The sequence below is a fragment of the Filicampus tigris genome, chromosome 18 (genome assembly GCF_054856515.1).
Source record: "Filicampus tigris isolate MCC_2025a chromosome 18, RoL_Ftig_1.0, whole genome shotgun sequence".
Taxonomy (NCBI): Eukaryota; Metazoa; Chordata; class Actinopteri; order Syngnathiformes; family Syngnathidae; genus Filicampus; species Filicampus tigris.
Window position 1 is genome coordinate 5,128,572 of NC_141234.1, and position 18,975 is coordinate 5,147,546.

General features: G+C 43.5%; 2 protein-coding genes across 8 annotated transcripts in view; one reads left to right on the top strand and one right to left on the bottom strand.

The window, feature by feature from the left end:
- txlna (taxilin alpha) overlaps positions 1-18,720 on the top strand; it is a 111,385-nt gene extending 92,665 nt beyond the window's left edge. Inside the window, exons 3-21 of one of the 6 annotated variants that reach the window (XM_086014249.1) lie at positions 5,565-5,614; positions 6,781-7,026; positions 8,290-8,515; positions 8,676-9,065; positions 9,174-9,609; positions 9,917-10,565; positions 11,550-11,603; positions 11,680-11,760; positions 11,854-13,685; positions 14,042-14,207; positions 14,476-14,733; positions 14,869-14,960; positions 15,047-15,217; positions 16,206-16,400; positions 16,470-16,589; positions 16,674-16,748; positions 16,829-16,921; positions 16,993-17,088; positions 17,304-18,720. In XM_086014249.1, coding sequence (XP_085870375.1) covers positions 13,656-13,685; positions 14,042-14,207; positions 14,476-14,733; positions 14,869-14,960; positions 15,047-15,217; positions 16,206-16,400; positions 16,470-16,589; positions 16,674-16,748; positions 16,829-16,921; positions 16,993-17,088; positions 17,304-17,594 — 1,587 coding nt within the window. In that variant the 5' untranslated portion in view covers positions 5,565-5,614; positions 6,781-7,026; positions 8,290-8,515; ... (4 more) ...; positions 11,680-11,760; positions 11,854-13,655 and the 3' untranslated portion in view covers positions 17,595-18,720. Of the gene's footprint in view, positions 1-5,564; positions 5,615-5,732; positions 7,027-8,289; positions 8,516-8,675; positions 9,610-9,916; positions 10,566-11,513; positions 11,604-11,679; positions 11,765-11,853; positions 13,686-14,041; positions 14,208-14,475; positions 14,734-14,868; positions 14,961-15,046; positions 15,218-16,205; positions 16,401-16,469; positions 16,590-16,673; positions 16,749-16,828; positions 16,922-16,992; positions 17,089-17,303 lie in introns of those variants that run through there. The other 5 variants (XM_086014252.1, XM_086014250.1, XM_086014248.1 and 2 more) reach the window with 5 other exon arrangements.
- On the bottom strand, positions 6,370-12,945 carry nsun2 (NOP2/Sun RNA methyltransferase 2). 2 transcript variants are annotated; one of them, XM_086014247.1, is made up of 19 exons: positions 12,699-12,944; positions 12,266-12,423; positions 11,866-11,970; positions 11,686-11,791; positions 11,523-11,594; positions 11,144-11,228; positions 10,414-10,609; positions 10,230-10,304; positions 9,901-10,031; positions 9,507-9,580; positions 9,274-9,404; positions 8,654-8,750; positions 8,303-8,496; positions 8,119-8,211; positions 7,869-8,004; positions 7,535-7,615; positions 7,268-7,406; positions 7,137-7,176; positions 6,370-7,012 (listed from the first exon to the last, which is right to left on the bottom strand). In XM_086014247.1, the coding sequence occupies exons 1-19, from the start codon at positions 12,762-12,764 to the stop codon at positions 6,703-6,705; spliced, it is 2,289 nt and encodes a 762-aa protein (XP_085870373.1). In that variant the 5' UTR covers positions 12,765-12,944; the 3' UTR covers positions 6,370-6,702. The 2 variants fall into 2 exon arrangements, 1 of the variants encoding a protein (XP_085870373.1); XR_015082038.1 differs by having other exon boundaries at positions 6,908-7,012; positions 7,268-7,441; positions 12,699-12,945.
- Positions 18,721-18,975: the final 255 nt, after the last annotated feature.

Sequence of the window (18,975 nt, forward strand, 5' to 3'; positions counted from 1 at the left end):
TTAAAGATTCAATAGGGAGAAAGCGTAACGGAGCAACAAATGCTATGGCAACAACATGGCCGGATGTCGACTTTCACTCCACCGCTGGCTCCTCCTCTTTGCCCTCCTTTCCTCTTCTCCTTCCTGACTGCCGTCCGTGCTGACTGCTAATGAGGAGCGACGCTTGTGCCAAGTGTGAGAATGAGAGTCAGGCGTGCAGAGTGCCTTTGTTGGGGGGGTGTGCATGAGTTAGCTTTTTTTTTTTTTTTTTAGGGGGGGTGTAGGAGAAAAATAAGGCCAGGAAGGGAAGAGAGAGGGAATGCAAGATAAAGCGAGGGATGTTCTTCAGCTTCTCTTCTCTCGCTCTGTCTGTTACTAGGCAACACCTGCAGGCATGCACTAAATAAAGCCTTGTGTCCGCCACTAGCCCCCCAACGCCCGCCCACACCCACCCACCTACCTCCTTGCCAACTCTCACTGCTCATCAACCTAATCCATCTCTTCTTCCTCTGCTTGTCCCTCCCCGCTCCAAGATACTTAAACGACTACCCCCCCCCCCCACCCACCCCCCTCCCTCCCTTCATCACCAGCCATCAACTTATGAGTATACTTTTTCACCCCCACCAGCCCCCTTGATAACGCCTGTCCCATGGACGGATGTTTGGGAGTGGTGGCAGTGAATGAGTTATTTCAAAATAAGAATTACAATAAAAACTGATCTTCATGGATGATCAGTTCCTTTTGCACCAAAGTATTACAGTGTTCCACTTTTAACAAAAAGACGATGTAATGTTAAAAAAATTTTTTTTTAAAAAAACATTCTTTCAATCTTAAGGCGACATAATGCTGCATGGCTCCTGCAGTGTGAAGGAAGAGGCGGGGTTTTACAGGATTTCTCGGAAAAGTCAGATATTCAAGAGGGGTAAACGATTTGTTATCAAGCTATTTTCAACACTTTAAATTGGTTAGTAAAGTTTTACAACAACAAAAACACGTGGAAACTGACCAATAATATCAGATGGTGAAAAATATGAAATTGACCATGTTTGGACAACAGCCTGTACTGAAGTCAGGAGATTGTACCACTGACACTATCAGTAGTTTAAATAAACAATGTTACATATCTACATTTATTCTCATGAATGACATTGCCCGGCTGTACATTCGAGAAAAAAAAATCACATTTGGCCCTCAAACACAGGTAGTCCAACCCCTGGTTTAAATCATATGTGATTAAAGTACAAATGCAAAACAAAGTGTAAGTGAATAATTCTGGCCTTGAAGTCCATTTTCATCCATTTGTTGTATATCGTGTCCAATACTAACACGCAAAAGGCACAGCCAAAAAAAAAAAAAAAAACGCATCACTGTCGCTTCAGGCGCCCTGACTTGCAGGTGAATACCTTCAAAACATTTTCCGCTCGGTGTGATTTGGTGTAATTTTGACAGGTCTGGAATTGGATGTTCTTCCGCCTGCGCTGCCTGTCTCTCTTTTTTTTATGAGAGAAGAACAAATAAAAAAAACTGTTGGTAACCTTCCTGAAAGAATGACAACCCAGTTGTCAGTAAATTAACTTGAAAATGACAGAGTAATAATGGAAAAAAAAAAACAGACATTGCTTCTGGTCGTCGTGGACAACTTCACTATGCTACAAACCAACGACCATCACATTAGGCCGCTATTACATTAGACGAGCAGTGAACTCTTTCTGGGAAAAAAAAGCATATGTGCCATTCTGGGATGCGATGATGATGATGACGATAAATAACAGAACAGTCGGTGGCAGATGGGAGCCAAGGCAGCTGTGATGTCAATGATGTGATGCGTTATCATGTCACGGCATTCAGATGAGCTCCGAAATCAAGATTCATTCTACGCTATTGATGCCACCGGTTTGTCATTTACTTTGTTTTCCCAAGCTGTTGGCTTGTGACCAAGATAGCACGGTCGAGTTGTGCTTAGCATGGATAGCGGCAACAAGCGCTCTAGAAAATAGATGGGCGCATTTTGCAATTCCATTCTTCTGATTTGCTCAAAGAAAATCTCAAGATGAGTCCTGAGTTGTCATGATAACCCCAAACTGTCATTCTCAAGTACTGTCCCGTTGTTCCCTCCCCTTTCTTTCTCGGGTACAGTCAATCTGACAGGCAGCAAGTTGCCGCACGTGGAAAGAAATGAGCCTGGATTCTGCTGTCAGTTTTTACTGCGATGTGCTGGGTTTTTTTTTTTGTTTGGTTTTTTTTTTCCATTTTAAACCGAGCTAGCACATCAAACCACAGAGAGAGAATTAAAAGGCGGGGCGTGGTGGGTTGACATGTGACGTGTGTGAGCTGTGGTCAACAACAGAAATAAAAATCAGAAAAGTGCACATGGGCTTTACAGTAAGTAAAAAAAGCTCGCTTTAAAAAGACACAATGCAGCGGTGAAGCATTGATGTTAAATCGTGGTGATGTTCTTAAAGCGGAAGTCAACCCAAACATGTTTTTTTTTTAAGATTATGTTTTACGCAGGCCCACTAGTTGAAACACAGCATTCTGATTAATATCGTGTGTGTGGAATATGAGTTAAGCAACAAAATCCAACAGTTTTTAGCCATCTCTGGGGGCGGCCATTTTGTCGCTTCTGTCGACTGAAAATCACATCACAGTTGCTCAGGGCTCAGATAACGACCAATCATAGCTCATCTTCAGAAAACAGGTGAGCCTGTGATGTCATTTTCAGTCGACAGAAATGACAAAATGGACACCCCCAGAGATGACTAAAAACGGGTGGATTTTGCTGCTCAATTCATATTTCTTGTTAATCATATTGCATTGTTTCAACTACTGGGCCTGCAGAGTTCCTCTTTAAAGCGGAAGTCAACCCAAACATATTGTTTTCAAGAATATGTTTTATGCGAGCCCACTAGTTGAAACAGGGCATTCTGATAAATATTGCGTTTGTGGAATAAGTGTTAATCCACTCGCTTTTAGCCATCTCTGGGGGCGGCCATTTTGTCTTCTGTCGACTAAAAATGACATCACAACTACTCACAACGACCAATCATGGCGCGGATTCAGAGAACAGGTCAGCCGTGATTGATCAGTTGTGAGCAGTTGTGATGTCATTTTCAGTCGACAGAACGTAAAATGGCCGCCCCCAGAGAGGGCTAAAAATGAGTGGATTTTGCTGCTTAAATTAATCACAATGCCGTGTTTCAACTAGTGGGCCTGCTGGGAACATATTCTTGAAAAAAAAAATGTTTGGGTTGACTTCCGTTTTAAGTAGCTGGCGTTAGGTTGCTGGATATTGTTCCATAAATGTTTAGTCGGCGCGGGTGCTGTTCAGCAGGTGCAATAAGTGTAAAGAGCACTGAAGTGGGCCTCTCGAGGCAACTGGAACCGGGTGGGTGTTTGCTCATCTCTTCTATTGTGTAACGCACTCCAGATGAACGCCGCTCTGAAGCCCGAAGATGTCGTCTCGGGAAGACAACACTACGAGGAGCGTGCGTGGGGGGGGGGGGGGGGGGGTTGGTGGTGCACGCGCGCAAGCAATTCACCCGTTTAGCTAAAGTCACAGGAAGAGGACGGGGATTAAATGGTGTAAAAGCTGCAGCATCGCTGGATAAAGTGCCGAGATGAAGGCCAGGGTGGGTGATGTGTTTATACGGAGAGGCTGCGTCTTTGCCATTGTCTAATTTTGCAAAGGATGAGAACAGGCTTTGCACAATTATCAGAGAAAGCCATCGGGCGTAGCCAGAGATTTAGCAACAGATTTTAAAGGCCTTGCAGCGTGTGTGTGTGTGTGTGTGTGTGGTGATTGGTTTTAATCCAAACCCAAGATTCTCCAGCCACTATGTGTGTGTGTGTGTGTATGTGTGTGTGTTTGGGTGAATCCGCCTGCTCAGTCAGCGTAGCGTTGCATAACCGCCCGATTATATAATCCCAAACATATATGCATGTGGACGAGGCTTAGCAAGGCAGCGAGCGGGCATGGAGCGTGCAAGCGTCTCACATCAGCGGGGACCACCGCAGGAGGAGGAGGAGGAAATGGGATGAAGAAGGGACAACACGCATTACTCTGCGCTACTTCAAGTGCACTTCATGACGAGCGCTGGTGATGTCATCGCTTTCGTTCCACGCTGCTCTTGAAGAAGCGTAAAACACTGTAGCTGCGACCATTATAGCGAAGGCCTCAAAGAAGTACAAATGCTACCTTTCTTTGGGTTAACGGAACCAACTCAAATGAAATAGTGATAAACAAAGCGGGACATACAGTGGGGACATGTTTGTCACGTGAAGAAAAAAAAGAAAAAGAGAGTTTTACACCTCACACGTGCTTTTATTAAACACTGTTGAACTTAAAAAAAAAAAAAGATCACACTTTCAAAGTATTCCTTCGGGGCTGTTCTCAAAATAAGCAGACAAAGCGTTCTTGCCAGGGGCGGAGCCACGGGTGGGCCTGGATGTGCACAGATTGACAGACTGCCCACCCAATGAGATTCAAGAAAAAAAATATCTACTTTTTAATTTTTCGTAAATTATTCAATTCTTTTTTAATCTGTGTATTGAATATTAAGAATAGCATAATTGTGGTTGTCTAAGGAAGATCTGAATTGATTATTATTCAGTTGATCATTTTATTTGAATATACGATGTGTCGGTATAGGAGGATTGTGCTCAGGGAGAGAAATATTATCAGGCCCACCCTGATTTTTCCAGGCCCACCCATTAGCCACGCCCCTGGTTCTTGCGTCAAGCTGTTTTTCGCTACCAGTTTACTATAAAATTGACACATGAAGCAAAACGGAATTAAACATGGTTGTATATTTAAACACCAAAATGCTCGCTCAGTTCGTATCGTGAAAGTTTACAATGTTAATGCTAGCATGTGAGATAGACGCCGATCGACATTAGCGTTGCAGTTACGGTATTTTATCAACTTTGGAGCAACTACTGCTTTAACACACATGGAGCAGCAGAGCGTACAACTTTGCTCACAAGCACGTAGTGTCTCTGCTCAGTGGGAACGGCGACTGTTCCCTAAAGCTAAAATGTGAAAGCCCTGCTCTTCTCCAATTTGCATTCTGAGTTCATTCCAAAGGTGTTTGATGGGCTTCAAACTCTTTATGGTCTTAATTGCTTTGTGCTTTGGGGAACAGAAAAAAAAAAAGGCAAAACGCCAAACGGTTCCCACAAGATTGGAAAAATAAAATTGTCCAGAATATCCGAGTAAGCTCATGAATGAACATTAAAAAGCGAGAGTAATATTGCAGAATGAAGTTATAGTTTACTGTATGAATTCAAAAGACGCCTTCGCGCACACAAACCGGACATACCCACTAAATCCTATCAGTGCCCGCATCGACATTTTTTTCTACTTTTCAAATTTTCTCATGCCACACGTTCTCCTGCATCAAATCATCTCTTCATTTTTCTTGAGGCTTTTATCATTTTGCATAAGCGCTTCCCTACTTGGGGCGAGGGTTTTTCATCTCCTCATTCATCCTCCCTGACTTCATCTTCGCCTTCTCGTGTTTTAGGGTCAAAACTCCAGATTTGTCCCCCCCCCCCCACCCCCCCCCCCCCCTTTTCATCATGTGCAGGATGCTGTGAGGTGCGTGCATCCAGTTTCCTGCCTTTCTGCAGCACAGAGGTGAGAGTCCTTGTTGTCACAACAGCTGTTGCCATGGTAGCTCCACTGGGACATAAACACGTCTAATCCATCCGCTGACCGATGTCTTAAATATACCTGACTTTTGTATATTTTATATGAATGGATGACCCTGGTGTCGCTCGCATTCTGTCACAACACTTTTAACTTTTTTTTTTTCCACCCATAAGCACAAATGGCAATTAAATACCATCCACCCGTCTTGTTCCGCTTATCTTGTTCATGTTCACGGGTGAGTTGCAGCCGATCCCATCTGACAGGCGTAGACACTCGACTGGTTGCCAGTCAGAGCACGTCGAAATCACTAAATGTCATTTTCGGTGTAATCTAATCTTCAAACGTTATTAAATTTAAGATTGCTACGTAGCTGTAAAACAAGTCCGACTGTAATGTTCTTAAATGTTTATTTGAACCCACCTGCTACATATATACATATATACTGCTCAGCTCTGAAAACGGGACAATCTGTGATTGGTCGTTACCTGAGCAACTGTGATGTCATTTTCAGTCGACAGCAAGTGGCAAAACGGCCGCCATCTGAGATGGAGATGCTTAATTGATATTCCACAAACGCAATATTAATCAGAATGTTGTGCTTAGACTAGTGGTGGCGCATAGAACATATTATTGTAAAAAAAAAAAAAAACTTTCGACTTCACTTCCCTTTTAACGAAATGTCAGTGCGTAAGAAAATAATTAGCGGATCGTTATCTTGCAATGATTTGACATGAAACCAATCATCGTTCACACCTTTATTCAGCTCAATTTCTGCTTTCAGGTGTACAAAATGAGATAAGATGTAATATACAACTTTCTAAAAATGGAAAACACAAAGAGAGGTTATGCCACTATTAACTTAAAAAAAAAAAAAAAAAAGCACTCTTCCTGGGGACTCCCCCAAAGAATTCTAGCCAAGCTGTCTTCCTCTGAGAGGGATTCCTTCTGTAACGACATTGTGCTGAAAAATAAGCCCCTCCTCTCCCTCCCACACACACACAGTGTGATCTTCAGCGTGGCCTGCAGCCCTTTAGAGCTTCAATGCGCTTTCACTAAGTCCTCTTCTTCCACTCTCAGACACTAGTCCCTTTATGGTCGCCATCCAGCTTTGCTTCTGATGATCCATTCTCACTCCCGTTCTCCAAATCCAGCTCCCTCTCATCCTCGCCTGCCCCCGCCGCTTCTTCCTCGCAGCCCTCCTCCTCCTTCCCTTTGGCCTCCTCGTCTGTTGGCTTCCGGCCGGCGCCCTGCTTGTCCCGGAAGACTTCCACGCCCAGCATGCGTAGGTAGTGGTACCGCTCGTTGCGAGGCACAAAGGCCCGGATGGACGTCTTTCCCCTCCAGCCGCACAGTTGGATGGGGCACTGAGGCTCTGCTGGCTTACTGGCAAACAGAAGGTAAAAAAAAAAACACAGAAATTGTGATGCTGATCAATTGTACAAAAAAAAAAAAAAAAAGAGAAAATTGTCCAGAACTTCATTCATTTTACCGAATGAAAGACACTCACTTGGGGTTGGGAATGTACTTCAACACAATGCTGCCCATAACTAAAAAAAAAAAAAAAAAAAGTCAATGCAGATTTAAGAAATGAAGCCAAAGTGCGTTTATGTAGGCTGAAAAAGTTGCTTTTAAGCCTACCTATTTTCTTGGCCTGAGCGTGGGCGTCCTCCTCCAATTTGCTGAGGAAGGGGTTTTCCTGAGTCAGCAGCACCTTGATGTCCTCCACGCTCACTGTGATGATTCTCGAGCGGATATACGGCTGCAGGGTGTAGATGCCCTGATGAGGCGGAGAGGGGGCATGCTTAGCACACCCTGAATGTAATTGAATTCAGTTCTTAATGTATTTTTCTTCTTTGCGTAGTAAGATGATCTTCCAAGACACATTGGAAGAAACGTGTTAATCACCTCTTGAGCCAGTCTAAAGGCACAACCAAACTCTTCCCCATCGCTGTTGCGAGACCAGACTTTCACTCCGGTATTTATCACCTAGAAGGGAGTGGAAAAAAATAAGAGGACAGTAGCCAGTCTTTGGGGTTAGCTCCTATTATAACATCACTAGTACCCTTCCTGAATCATAATCAAGGATTTCCATAGTTGAAATAGGAATATCTGACTAACTACGTTAGGCAAACAATTCCATGTTGAAAAAATAACATATTTCTGAAAATGACTGTTAGTGTGCACCATAAAAACAAATGACTGTTGATTTGAAAGGAAACACGAACGGTGCGGCGCGCACCTTCATGCGCTCGCTGTTGTTGAGCATCACATTGCGCAACTCTTTGGACACCATGTACAAGTGCCTCTTCTTGCCCTCGTGCGTTCTGGTCAGCACGTTCATCTTGGGGAAGTTTGGGGACAAGTCGTAGAAGGATCTAGAGGACATTCAATTATATGCGGTTCACTTTACAGCCACACAGATGCCAATTTTCACCAGGTTTTTTTTTTTTTTTTTATGCAGTATGTATGGATTCAAAAACAATTCTCACTGCATGGTGATGAAGACGGGGTCATTTTCACTAAGGAACACAAAGGGATCTTCTTTGTATCCAAATAGCTTCAACTTTTTGGAGGGTGGAGGTCTAAGGAATGAAAGAGAAAAAAAAAAAAAAAAGTAAAATCGATTCTAATTTGTTAAACTGTTTTTCATTTTTTTCAAGCAGTGGGACTCACCCACACACGCCATCTTGTTTGTCGCTCAAAGGAGCTCCTTGGGGGTCTCCCCGCTGGGCCTCCTCGCCGACTCCTTTGCTGTCGCCGTCTCCTTCCTGCATCTCTTCCCCCTCAGGGAGGCAGGGAGTCTCTGCCGGGGCCACCGGAGAGCTTTGTGTTTGGGCTTCGGAGCTAGACGGGGCCTCTTTCCTCAACTGGAGGCGAGCGGGACAAGTAAGTAATTTGTTACCGGTTACCTGATGAGGACAACTGAACGGGTGAGGGAAGTGCTCGCGGGAAAAGTGTTATTCTCTTCGCTTTTCTCTCTTCTGCTGAGAGTCGAATCATCCGCGGTTGTTAATGAGCAAGTACCTTGGGATATCTTCTGTTCCAGGGCATTGGGGATTTCTTCATTAGCACAGCCACAAAGAAACCTCCCGTGTTCTGGTGATGTGGCAGAATCCTCATACTGACAAGAAAAGGCAATCTTAACAATTTCACTTCATTTGATCAAAAACTATTTATTTCCAGCAACTTCATCTTCTCGGCCACTGACATATGGTGACAGCCCGAGCGATGAAATGGTCTTCCATTTGATGCCAGAAGCAAACCATACATCAGATTAACCGCTTTGTGTTTGCTTATTGTTACAGTACATGTATTTTTTGTGACATTTCTGTTCGTTGCTGTGCCATGAGATCTTGCTAATATAATGTGCCTTGGTGCAATAAAGGTTGCCCCAATACACACACAAATCTCCTCTGTTTCGTGCCAACAACAACAGGTTAGTGCAGACTTGTTCCCCGCATTGCATAACCTGAATCATGTGGCAACAGTGCCATCTGCAGGCCAGAATCTCTCACTGTCGTCCAACTGTGATGTCATGTGATAGTGCCAGTGTACCAAAGTCAGCCGAGATGGGCTCCATCTCACCCTAATGAGGACAAGCCCTCTAGAAGATGGGTGACATTGGTGTGTAGGTGTGTCCGTACCATCTCTCCAGATGCATGCCAGCCAGCTTCTCCGCATCTGTTGGCGCGAACATGGTGGGCCGGATTTGAGTGTGACGACTGGTGGGAACCTCCGACCAGTCAGCGTACCACTTGCCCTCTTTAGTCATCAGCTGGAGAGATACGGCAAATGTTTTCGGCACTTTATCTGACCATTTGGCATGCGGTCATAGCTACTAAAATGGCGTCTTTTGCTGCTGTTGTTGTCGTCGTACCTTCCAGGAAGTCACCCCGGGCATCCACTTCAAGCCGGGCAGGTCAGAAGAGCAGTCGACCAGCTCCAGTGCTCCTTGGAAAGTCAATGGCACAAGCAATGAAGTAAGGCCTCTTTTTTTTCCCCCACCCATTGAAATTTGCAGTCTCAACCCTCCCAAAATAGCTTTGTACCGTATTGTGACATAAACAAAATATATTTCAATTAAAACAACTAAAATGGTTGTATGCAGTCTAATTGAGCTTATGGTCGCACACATACGGTAGTATTTGTGCTAAAAGGGGCGTGGCCTAGTGAGTGACATCGGGCGCTCTGCTTGCTCCCCCAACAAAAAAATAATAAGACTCTTAAAAAGCAGATGTAGTCCAAAATCAAAGTCCTTGAGCGTTTGATACCTTCGCTTTTCTCCAGGAGTGCCGCTATGACAGCTTCGTCCTCAATGGGGTTGAGCGAACAGGTGGAGTAGACCATCCTGCCGCCCACGGCCAGCTGTTCGACACCACGCACAGCAATACGCATCTGGAGGCTGGCGAGTGCAAACACACACTTGTAACACTGCCAACTTTTAGAATTAGCACCACAAGAGCTCTCTCCGCAGCCCTGCCATTAAAAGCTATTTGATTTACAGCAAATTAAAAAAAAAAAAAAAAAAAAAAAAAAAAAAAAGAAAAGTGCTCGACTACTTAAGAGGCCGCCTAAGCACATAATCGCTGCCTCCGCTCACCCGTGAAGGTGCAGGCTGTTGCTGGTCGTCCACTTCTTCCACACGTCGATGTTCTTCCTCATCGTGCCGTCCCCGCTGCGCGAACACCGAGCGGACAGCAGTGGTCACACACACACACTGGACAAGCCAATTTCTCCATTCCCTTCCATATTTGGACAAAAAAGGTACACAAGTTTCTTCTGACCTGCAGGGCACATCGCATAAGATGCGGTCGTAGAAGAGGAAGTCCTTCTTTCCGTCACAATCTTGGATCTGCAGCATGGGGATGCAGGAGGCGTCGTGGTTGACCACCATGATACAGGGGCTGTTGAGACGCTTGGCCTGGTGCACCAGCAGGTAGCAGCGTTTGTTGTCGACGTCGTTGGCGATGACGAAGCCCTCTGGGAATGTAATCATACAGTCGTTCTTTGACTCGACAGTTTCATTCGTTCCGGGAGCACGCTTGTATGGCAAATCATCTTCCCCCATTGAAATGAACGGAAATGTCATTAATCCGTTTCAGCCAACAAGATAATGTAGCATGTTTTTGATCAGAAAAAAATAGCACCTATAAGAACATATAGTAATAACATAAACAGAATGTAAAAAAAAAAAACACTGTGCGTCACGGTTTCATGCTTCAATGACAATTGACAATTGTGCTGCTCCTTCTTGGCCACCAGAGGGCAGTATAATAACACTGATAAAGGAAAATAACCCAAAAAATGAGAATCTCAAAAACATGATGTGCTAGAAAAAAAAGGAACAACATTTTTTTCAAAGAGCGTCGAAAACATTCTAGGGTCCACAAAGCCATCTCTGATTAAAACTTGCTGTTGACCAGTTTTATTATACTGCCCCCTTGGTGGCCATTCATTGGGAAAGGTTTACTTGGATCTGATGATACCTGAAATTCCAAGCGTATTGTTTCGTACCTGGAAAGGGCACGTCCATGTCAGAATGGAGCATTTCAATCAGCTGGGCTGTCTTTGAGCCAGGAGCTGCACACATGTCCAAAATCTTCACGAAACACATACGTGTTAATTGGTCTGGCGCATCTCATTAAATTTCTATTTTTGTAGTTCAGTACAAAAAAATAAACAGTTGTAGATTCCTTAAACACATAGGAAAATACTTGGTAAGAGGCAAATTCTTACCTAAATTCAATATTAAAAATCATTTGGGTTGATTGAATTTTCTTGTTTTCATTGGTTATAAATAAACATAGTTTTCCACAATATTCAAATTTACATGACATGCACCTGTCCTGTACGACGACAACAAAGTGAGTGCCAAATTTGACCGTTTTGTTACCTTGTGATGGGACTCGATCTTCAAAAGAAGTGGCGGGATCATACTGACGGCTTCCTGGCGGCTGATGTTACCCTACAAAAGGTAAACACATAAAATGAGAGCAGAATTTCGACATCCTTTAAAGCTAACACATCTTCAACATTTCCTCTTTGCACAGACTCACCGACTCCGTCTCGCTGACAAGAAACTGGTGGAATTTCTCCAGCAGGGGAGACTTCCTAATAATCTTCCGACTCATGTTGGTGTGCCAGGCTTGCTCGTCGGGATACCTAGGAAAAGTGGGCGGAGTGAGCGTTTCTCTAACTGTGCTTGCAATCATCATCATCATCAGGAGGAAGATTACCAGCTGAGAGGCTGCGGCGCCTCGATCTTCTGACCGTCGATCTCCAACTCCTGAATATCCTGAAAGTACTTTTCCTTCAGGCAGTGAAGGATTTCCTTGGCATGGCTGGATCCAGGAAGAGAGGGACAGACGTCAACACAATTTTTCCAGTTGAAATGAATTTCAATGAAATTATTTATATTCCAGCCCCCTAAAAACTCCACGTTGTGTCAGTGCATCGGGGACTGTCACTCTCATTTTTTCACTTCACTCAAGCCCCCGCTGTAAATACTTTAGGTTGAAGTGAGAGGAGGAGCTTCATTTATTCAGGGCATTGATGTCTAATAGAAAAACACTGCACGGGTTTCGTCCCAATCCCAAGCAAATAGTGGGAGTTCATTATATGTTGTAGCCATCTTGCCTTTTATATCCAGTGATGCGTATGGTGGCTGGAAGCGGTTCCCTCATTGCGTTCATAAACTGTTCAAACTCTCCTTCTGGAACCAAGCCTTGTTCCTTGTAGTAGTGTTCAAACAGCTTGTTTTCTTTAACAATGTCAGCATAACCAGCACCCCAACCCTGCAACACAGACAAAGTGTTATCCTTTTGCATATCAGACTTTGTTCGGAATCAACGACATCAACCCATTTGAAGAATGAGCAACATTTAGCCTGTAGTCAACAAACACAATGAGTTTAGCTTTGTATTGCTCTGGACTCTAGTTAACTGGTTTTGTCTTCAGCTTGGTATGCTGCAGTATAAAACACAACAGCAGACTGGACTTAGGAACTAATAACACACCAGTTTCAAAACGTTTTTGTTTTCGAGAGTTATAGCAGAAGCGTGACTCTTACAGCGTTGTCTCTGTGGTCTCTGCCTGTAGGCTGGTTTTTCTGCCTCTGTCTGCTTCTTTTCCCCATTTTGGAGAAGGTTATAACTCTAGAGTTAAGTATACGAAGCAGCGTGGTGAGAGCAAACAACTCCAAAGTGGTGTGAAACTTTAGTAACAAAGGTAAAATTGCAATATTGTACGTCTAACCACAGATCCGATGTGCTACGCTACGTTAAAACCCCGAAGCGTGTAATTTCTGACGCATGTGAATAAGGACCCTTCTTAGCTATCGACCAAATATGCCTGAACGAAATATCGTTTTGAAAAATCACTTGGTGGCACGCTGTTTACATTTCCACGCCAAGACAATATTTTTAAATATATATATTGGTATGTTATGTTGGCTAAGATGTAGTTATTGTATGCTTGTATGCGCGATCCGGTGTGCCCTCGAAAAATATTTGCAATTACTTTCAGGCAGCAGACGCCCTGTCATAAACACCGCCTTAGACGCTGACTTGTCCGTCGACGTCGTCGCCTTATTAAATGTGGCAAAGTTAACGTTCACGGATACAGACTGTATTCCCGCGAGATCTGCCCCTTGACTTCAACGATCGCGCTTTAACACATCCAATATGGCTAAGGTGTCTACGTATTTTTTAGCACCTAAAGTATTATCTGCGCACGTGTGTGTGTGTGTCTATTGCGGCGCAACCACTATTGACACAAACGAAGAAGAAGACGACGAAGTTCTAACCGGAAGTATACATCTTTTAGCTCACGGAATCAGTCAGGCTGCTAGCATTTCTCTCATTGAGTGTACAGAAATATTCTATTATTCTCTACAAAGGTCGAATATCATTTAAATAATTGTACTTATTTAATGTATTTTTTTGTTATTTTTGTCCTTTATAAATGAAGTAACGTGTTGCATCTGGAGCTAATATTGCTACTTACCTTGTGGTAGCTTATTCTGACAATGAGTGGCGAAGTACAAGAAATAGCGAAGGTAAGGTAAATTCACGTGGTAACATATGCTTTTATTTCAATTGAAGAGCCATACTAGTTAAACAACAACGCAAATGACGGTCGATGTTTGTGTATGCATTCACAGTATTATGCGGGATAGCCATTTTTATTTGTATTAATTCATTAATTTTTTTTACAGTTAAAAAAATAAAGGCAAATAGCCATAAATGTAAACCCTAAACGATCTTTGGAACGTCAGCATGTACGGCGCTTTTGTTCTGCTGGAGACTAGTAGGAACCGTTAATCAGCATGCTATCAGGCTGTAAGGGTTTTAAAGAATTGCAACTTTAGTCTCTTTGCAAACAAGCCTATCCTTTAAAACTAAACAAAAACAGAATTCTGAGATGAAGGAGCAAGACTCAGAGGAGGCGGTCACCCAGAACAACGAGGATGCGCCAACCGCAACTTGCGGGACAGAGCCACCCGTGGCTCCGGAGGACAGCAGCAGCAGCCCCAAAGAGTCTTCAACTCCGCCTCAAGGAGATGAGGCAGCGAGTGAAGGTAACTTTATGATGTGTAGCAAACCTCCAGGAACAAAATGTATCACTGAAGATTAGTGCTGCACAGCATGTTGCGGAACAGCGTGGTACTACACTGAAGGCCTACGTCTAATAAAAAATCCCATAAACGCGATTGCTTGAAAATCTACGACATTCCAGGGATTCGCTGTAATGCAATATGATGTCCAACTTTGCTTAGAAGACACCAACCACCTAATTGTGTCAAATGTGCATGCTTTGTCATCTAACCAACGTCCGTACCTCCTCAGCGGCGGCAGCTCAGTCTCGGTGCGACAAGGCCACCGAACTGAGCCGCCAGCTGGAGGACATCCTCAGCATCTACTGCCGAGAGAGCCTCTCGGACGACGCCGGTGCCCGCGCCAATGGACAGTCGCATAGCCTTGAGCTCAACGGGCTGACTGATGACAAAGACGACAGGGCCCGGGCGGGCAAAGCCAAGGGGGGCGCTGGCGGCGTCGACAAAGATCAGAAGAAGACGCAGGAGAAGAAGAAAGTGAAGGGTCTTGGTGAGGAAGAGCTCTTGATAGAAGTACAGATACTGTAGAAAAAAAAAAAAAAGTAGGGACTTGATTCTACACCTTTAAGTGAAAGTTCAATTGGTCCCCCTCAATTGGTCATTTTTTTTTTTGTGCTTCATACAGGCAAAGAAATCACCCTCCTCATGCAGACTCTCAATACATTGAGCACACCCGAGGAGAAGCTAACAGGCCTATGCAAGAAGTACGCTGAACTGGTGAGCTGTTTTCCCTCTCGCCTTTCTTCTTCGCCACGAGCGGACATTTCGGTTCCTTAAATGGAGTCTGCGTGCCTCGTTCGCAGCTGGAGGAGCATCGAAACAGGCAGAAGCAGATGCGAGCGCTGCAGAAGAAGCAGACGCAGCTGGTGCAGGAGAAGGACAGCCTGAGGAACGAGCACAGCAAGGCCATCCTGGCTCGCAGCAAGCTGGAGAGCCTCTGCCGAGAGCTGCAGAGGCACAACCGCACGCTCAAGGTGCACAGGCAATCCTTGTTTTAAAAAAAAAAAAAAAAAAAAAACTAAAAAGTACAGCTGTGTTTGCATGAATTCACTTTTTTTTTTCTACTTGCGTTCATTTGTTCTGGAAAAATGTCATTACTGACTTTAATTACAACATTACAATTTTAATAATACAAAACTTCCAAATTACTGAACTATATGCAGCACGAGAAAAAACTAAGACCCAGAAACTATTGAATATATTTTGGGTATTTTGATCATTTTACATTTTCTGTAAATAAGTTATAGAAATATGGAATTTTGATGGTGATGTGAAGTCAGTAGTTTAAGAACAAAAAAAAAAAAGAGAAATAATTACAGTGACTCAAACATATATTGAGAATTAGCGAAATCAGAGAAATTACAGGTAGTCATTTTTCAGTGTTCTCTTGATTTTTTTTTTTTTTTCCTGGAGCTGAATTTGTAAATTATAGTTATGTTTTGTGACATTTTTTTTTTTTTTTTTTAGCTTCATGCAGTACTCCGTTTTTTTTTTAATCCGACAAAAATACACCCTTATTCATTTTTGTTTTTCTTGGAATAGTTTAAAAAAAAAATTCATGTTAAAATTATTGTTTTCGAAAATTAAAACTTTACTCATAATATTAGGACTCGAGTCCTTATCCCCCACGAAAAGTGGCGGTCAACTGTATCTTCTACTAACAATACAATTTGGAGTGCCAAAGTATATAAACACATGATTATTATGTTCTGACTTGTTTTCAACTTCTAGGGATATAATCTACTATTTTAATCTGTTCTGAACAGATAAATAAATAAACCTCGCAATTTTATATAACATTGCAATGTAAATTCTTGATTGTTAAAACATGATTTTTTTTTTCTTGTCGTAAGATTTTTCTGTTTAAATGTATTTATTCATGTTTCAATTTTTTTTTTCACGTGTTATCCATCCACTGAACTTCACTTTGGACCTTTTTTTTTTTTTTTCCCCCCTCCACAGGAGGAAGGCATCCAGAGAACCCGTCTGGAGGAGGAGAAACGAAAAGAGGTGACTTCGCATTTCCAGGTGACGCTCAACGACATCCAGGTTCAGATGGAGCAACACAACGAGAGGAACGCCAGCCTGCGCCAGGAGAACACGGAGCTCGCCGAGAAGCTCAAAAAGCTCCACGAGCAGTACAAGCTGCGAGAGGAGGTGCGTCGCCGCCTTTAGATGCGAGCGAGAAACCTTTCCGCCCGGCTTAAATGAGACTCGCCCCATCAGCATATAGAAAAAGTGGTGAAGCACAAGGACCTGCAGCAGCAGCTGGTGGACTCCAAACTTCACCAGGCGCAGGAGCTGCTCAACGAGTCGGAGGAACGCCACAAAACCGAGAAACATTTTGTAAAGGATTTACACGCACACGCTAACGCGAGCGCCCCCCTTGCGGCTTCGGCTAAAGCTTTCCAACTCTCTTCTCGTCATTAGCTGCTCCAAGAGAAGTTTGAATCCCAGCGCATGTGCGAGCTGATGAAGCAGCAGGAAGGTCACCTCAAACAGCAGGTTTGCCCATAATCCTCTCCTCCCGGCTCCGTTTCCCACAATATTTGCACCTCTAAAACTGCCTGGCGCTTTTTCCACAGCTTTCCCTGTACACGGAGAAGTTCGAGGAGTTCCAGACCACCTTGTCCAAGAGCAACGAGGTCTTCGCCACGTTCAAGCAGGAGATGGAGAAGGTGAGGAGTCCGACGCCGCTGAGCTTTTGCCGCCGACAGATTTTTCTTTGCTTCCCGTTACGTTTGAACAGATGACTAAAAAGATCAAGAAGCTGGAGAAGGAGACCGCCATGTATCGCTCCAGGTGGGAGAGCAGCAACAAAGCTCTTGTGGAGATGGCGGAGGAGGTAATGCAGTTTGCAACTGTTGCAAAAGTACGCAAATAAACGCTGCTACACTTAAATGAGCACGGCAGAAAATAGCGTGCGAGCAACCGGCAAACCCCCAGAAAGGTTTAGAATATATATATATATATATATATATATATGATGTGTGTTTTCATACAATTTATAACTCCGATTTAGCTGGAAACGGAACTTCAGTTTTCATGTCTCCCGTGTAGAAATCCGTACAAGACCGCGAGTTTGAAGCCCTGCAAGGTAAAGTCCAGCGGCTGGAGAAGCTGCGGCGCGCCCTCAAAGTGGAACGTAACGAGCTCAACAAGAAAGTGCAGAAGCTGAGCGGCACCACGGCGCCGCCCACTTCCGACTCGGAATGCCCCTCACCGACGCCCGCAGACTCTCTGCCGGAAGGCGGCGTTGGCCACGCCCTCCCCGAATCAAGCTCCCACAACCCCGAACTGAACACGGACAGCCGAGGGGAGGCGGCTCAGCCCGTCGCCGCGCACGAATGATGACCATCGCTCAGGAGCACAATGCTTTTTTTTTTTTTTTTTCTCCTTTGTCTCAAATCAAACTTCTTTTTTTCTTTTTCTTTTATTTTTTTCATAAGTCTCGCATCAGATTGACATTTTGAAAGCGTCACATCAACCACCATGTTCAGAGCGTCCAATCACATCACAAAGTACCTGACAAGGTTGCAAAAGGGGTGCAAAAAAATTCAATTAGTCTCTGGTAAATTTCAATTGAAGATGAGATATTTTGCAAGTATTCCAAATTGGAAACTTTCTTCGGTTAGCATAAATCTAACTCGTTTGTCGTAGACATCCATATGAAATAATCCAAATTAAAAAGCGAGACATTTCAATAGATTTGTCAGTAAACCTTTATCAGGACAAACACGATGAACTCCTATTCAACTGTACTTTCATGAAATGTGGTTATTTTAATCAATATTAAGAGTCAAACTTGAGTTGATTCAATTCCTGGTTTATTTCTGTTCATTCCCATGGAAAGTTTCCAACTTTGAAAATTCATCCAATTTTTCGACCCTTAGTGATAGAAATTCTAATAACTGACTTCACACCCCCCTTACTTAAACACTTGATTGCTTCAGGAGCCATTAATATTACATGACATGTAGTATTGTGGACACTACTTGATGGAACTCGATAAAGATGTCATATAAATATTAGCCAATAATATGAATGTCCTCTATATATTTTGCTACGCGCGTTTGTGTTTGGGGACCGCTATGCAACACACGCTTCCTTGTTTTGATTTTGTGGCAGTCCGAAGTGGAAAGCACTTAGAATGTTGGTTCTTTTGTCATCATAGCCACCCACCTGTAGTCCGCCACAGCAGAATGATATTCACAGCTGGCAGGCTTTGATTGTTACCTCATGTTGAAAAGTTCAAGTGTAGGAGATGAATTGCCGGTATTTTTCAGTTCTTGTTTAGACATGATTTTTAAAGCTAATGATTTCTGTAGCATTGGAAACCAGTCTTTCCTTTCCTTGTGTCACGCAACAGATTCAATGAACACGCAAAGGAACCAAAGACATTCCTTGTGTCTTTTGCTGTGGTTTTGTCTGTCCTTCGAAGACTTTACATTTTGTTAAATAAAATATCAGAATAGTGCAGGGGTTGTTTTGTTTTGGGTTTTTTTTGTACGGCTTTTTAACACATGCCATGTCATGGTCCTTGATTTAAAATGTTTGAGAGCCACTGCAGCTTGATCACAAGTTACCCCAAAAGGTACCTCTGAACTAATTTTGCTTGAGTAATTCAACAGAGAACAGTGGATCTTTCACTTTAATCCATCTCCGGGAAGGAAGCACGTTGTACTTAGGATGAAAAGATTGAAGAAGATTGTAATGAAATTGTGGACGTTTC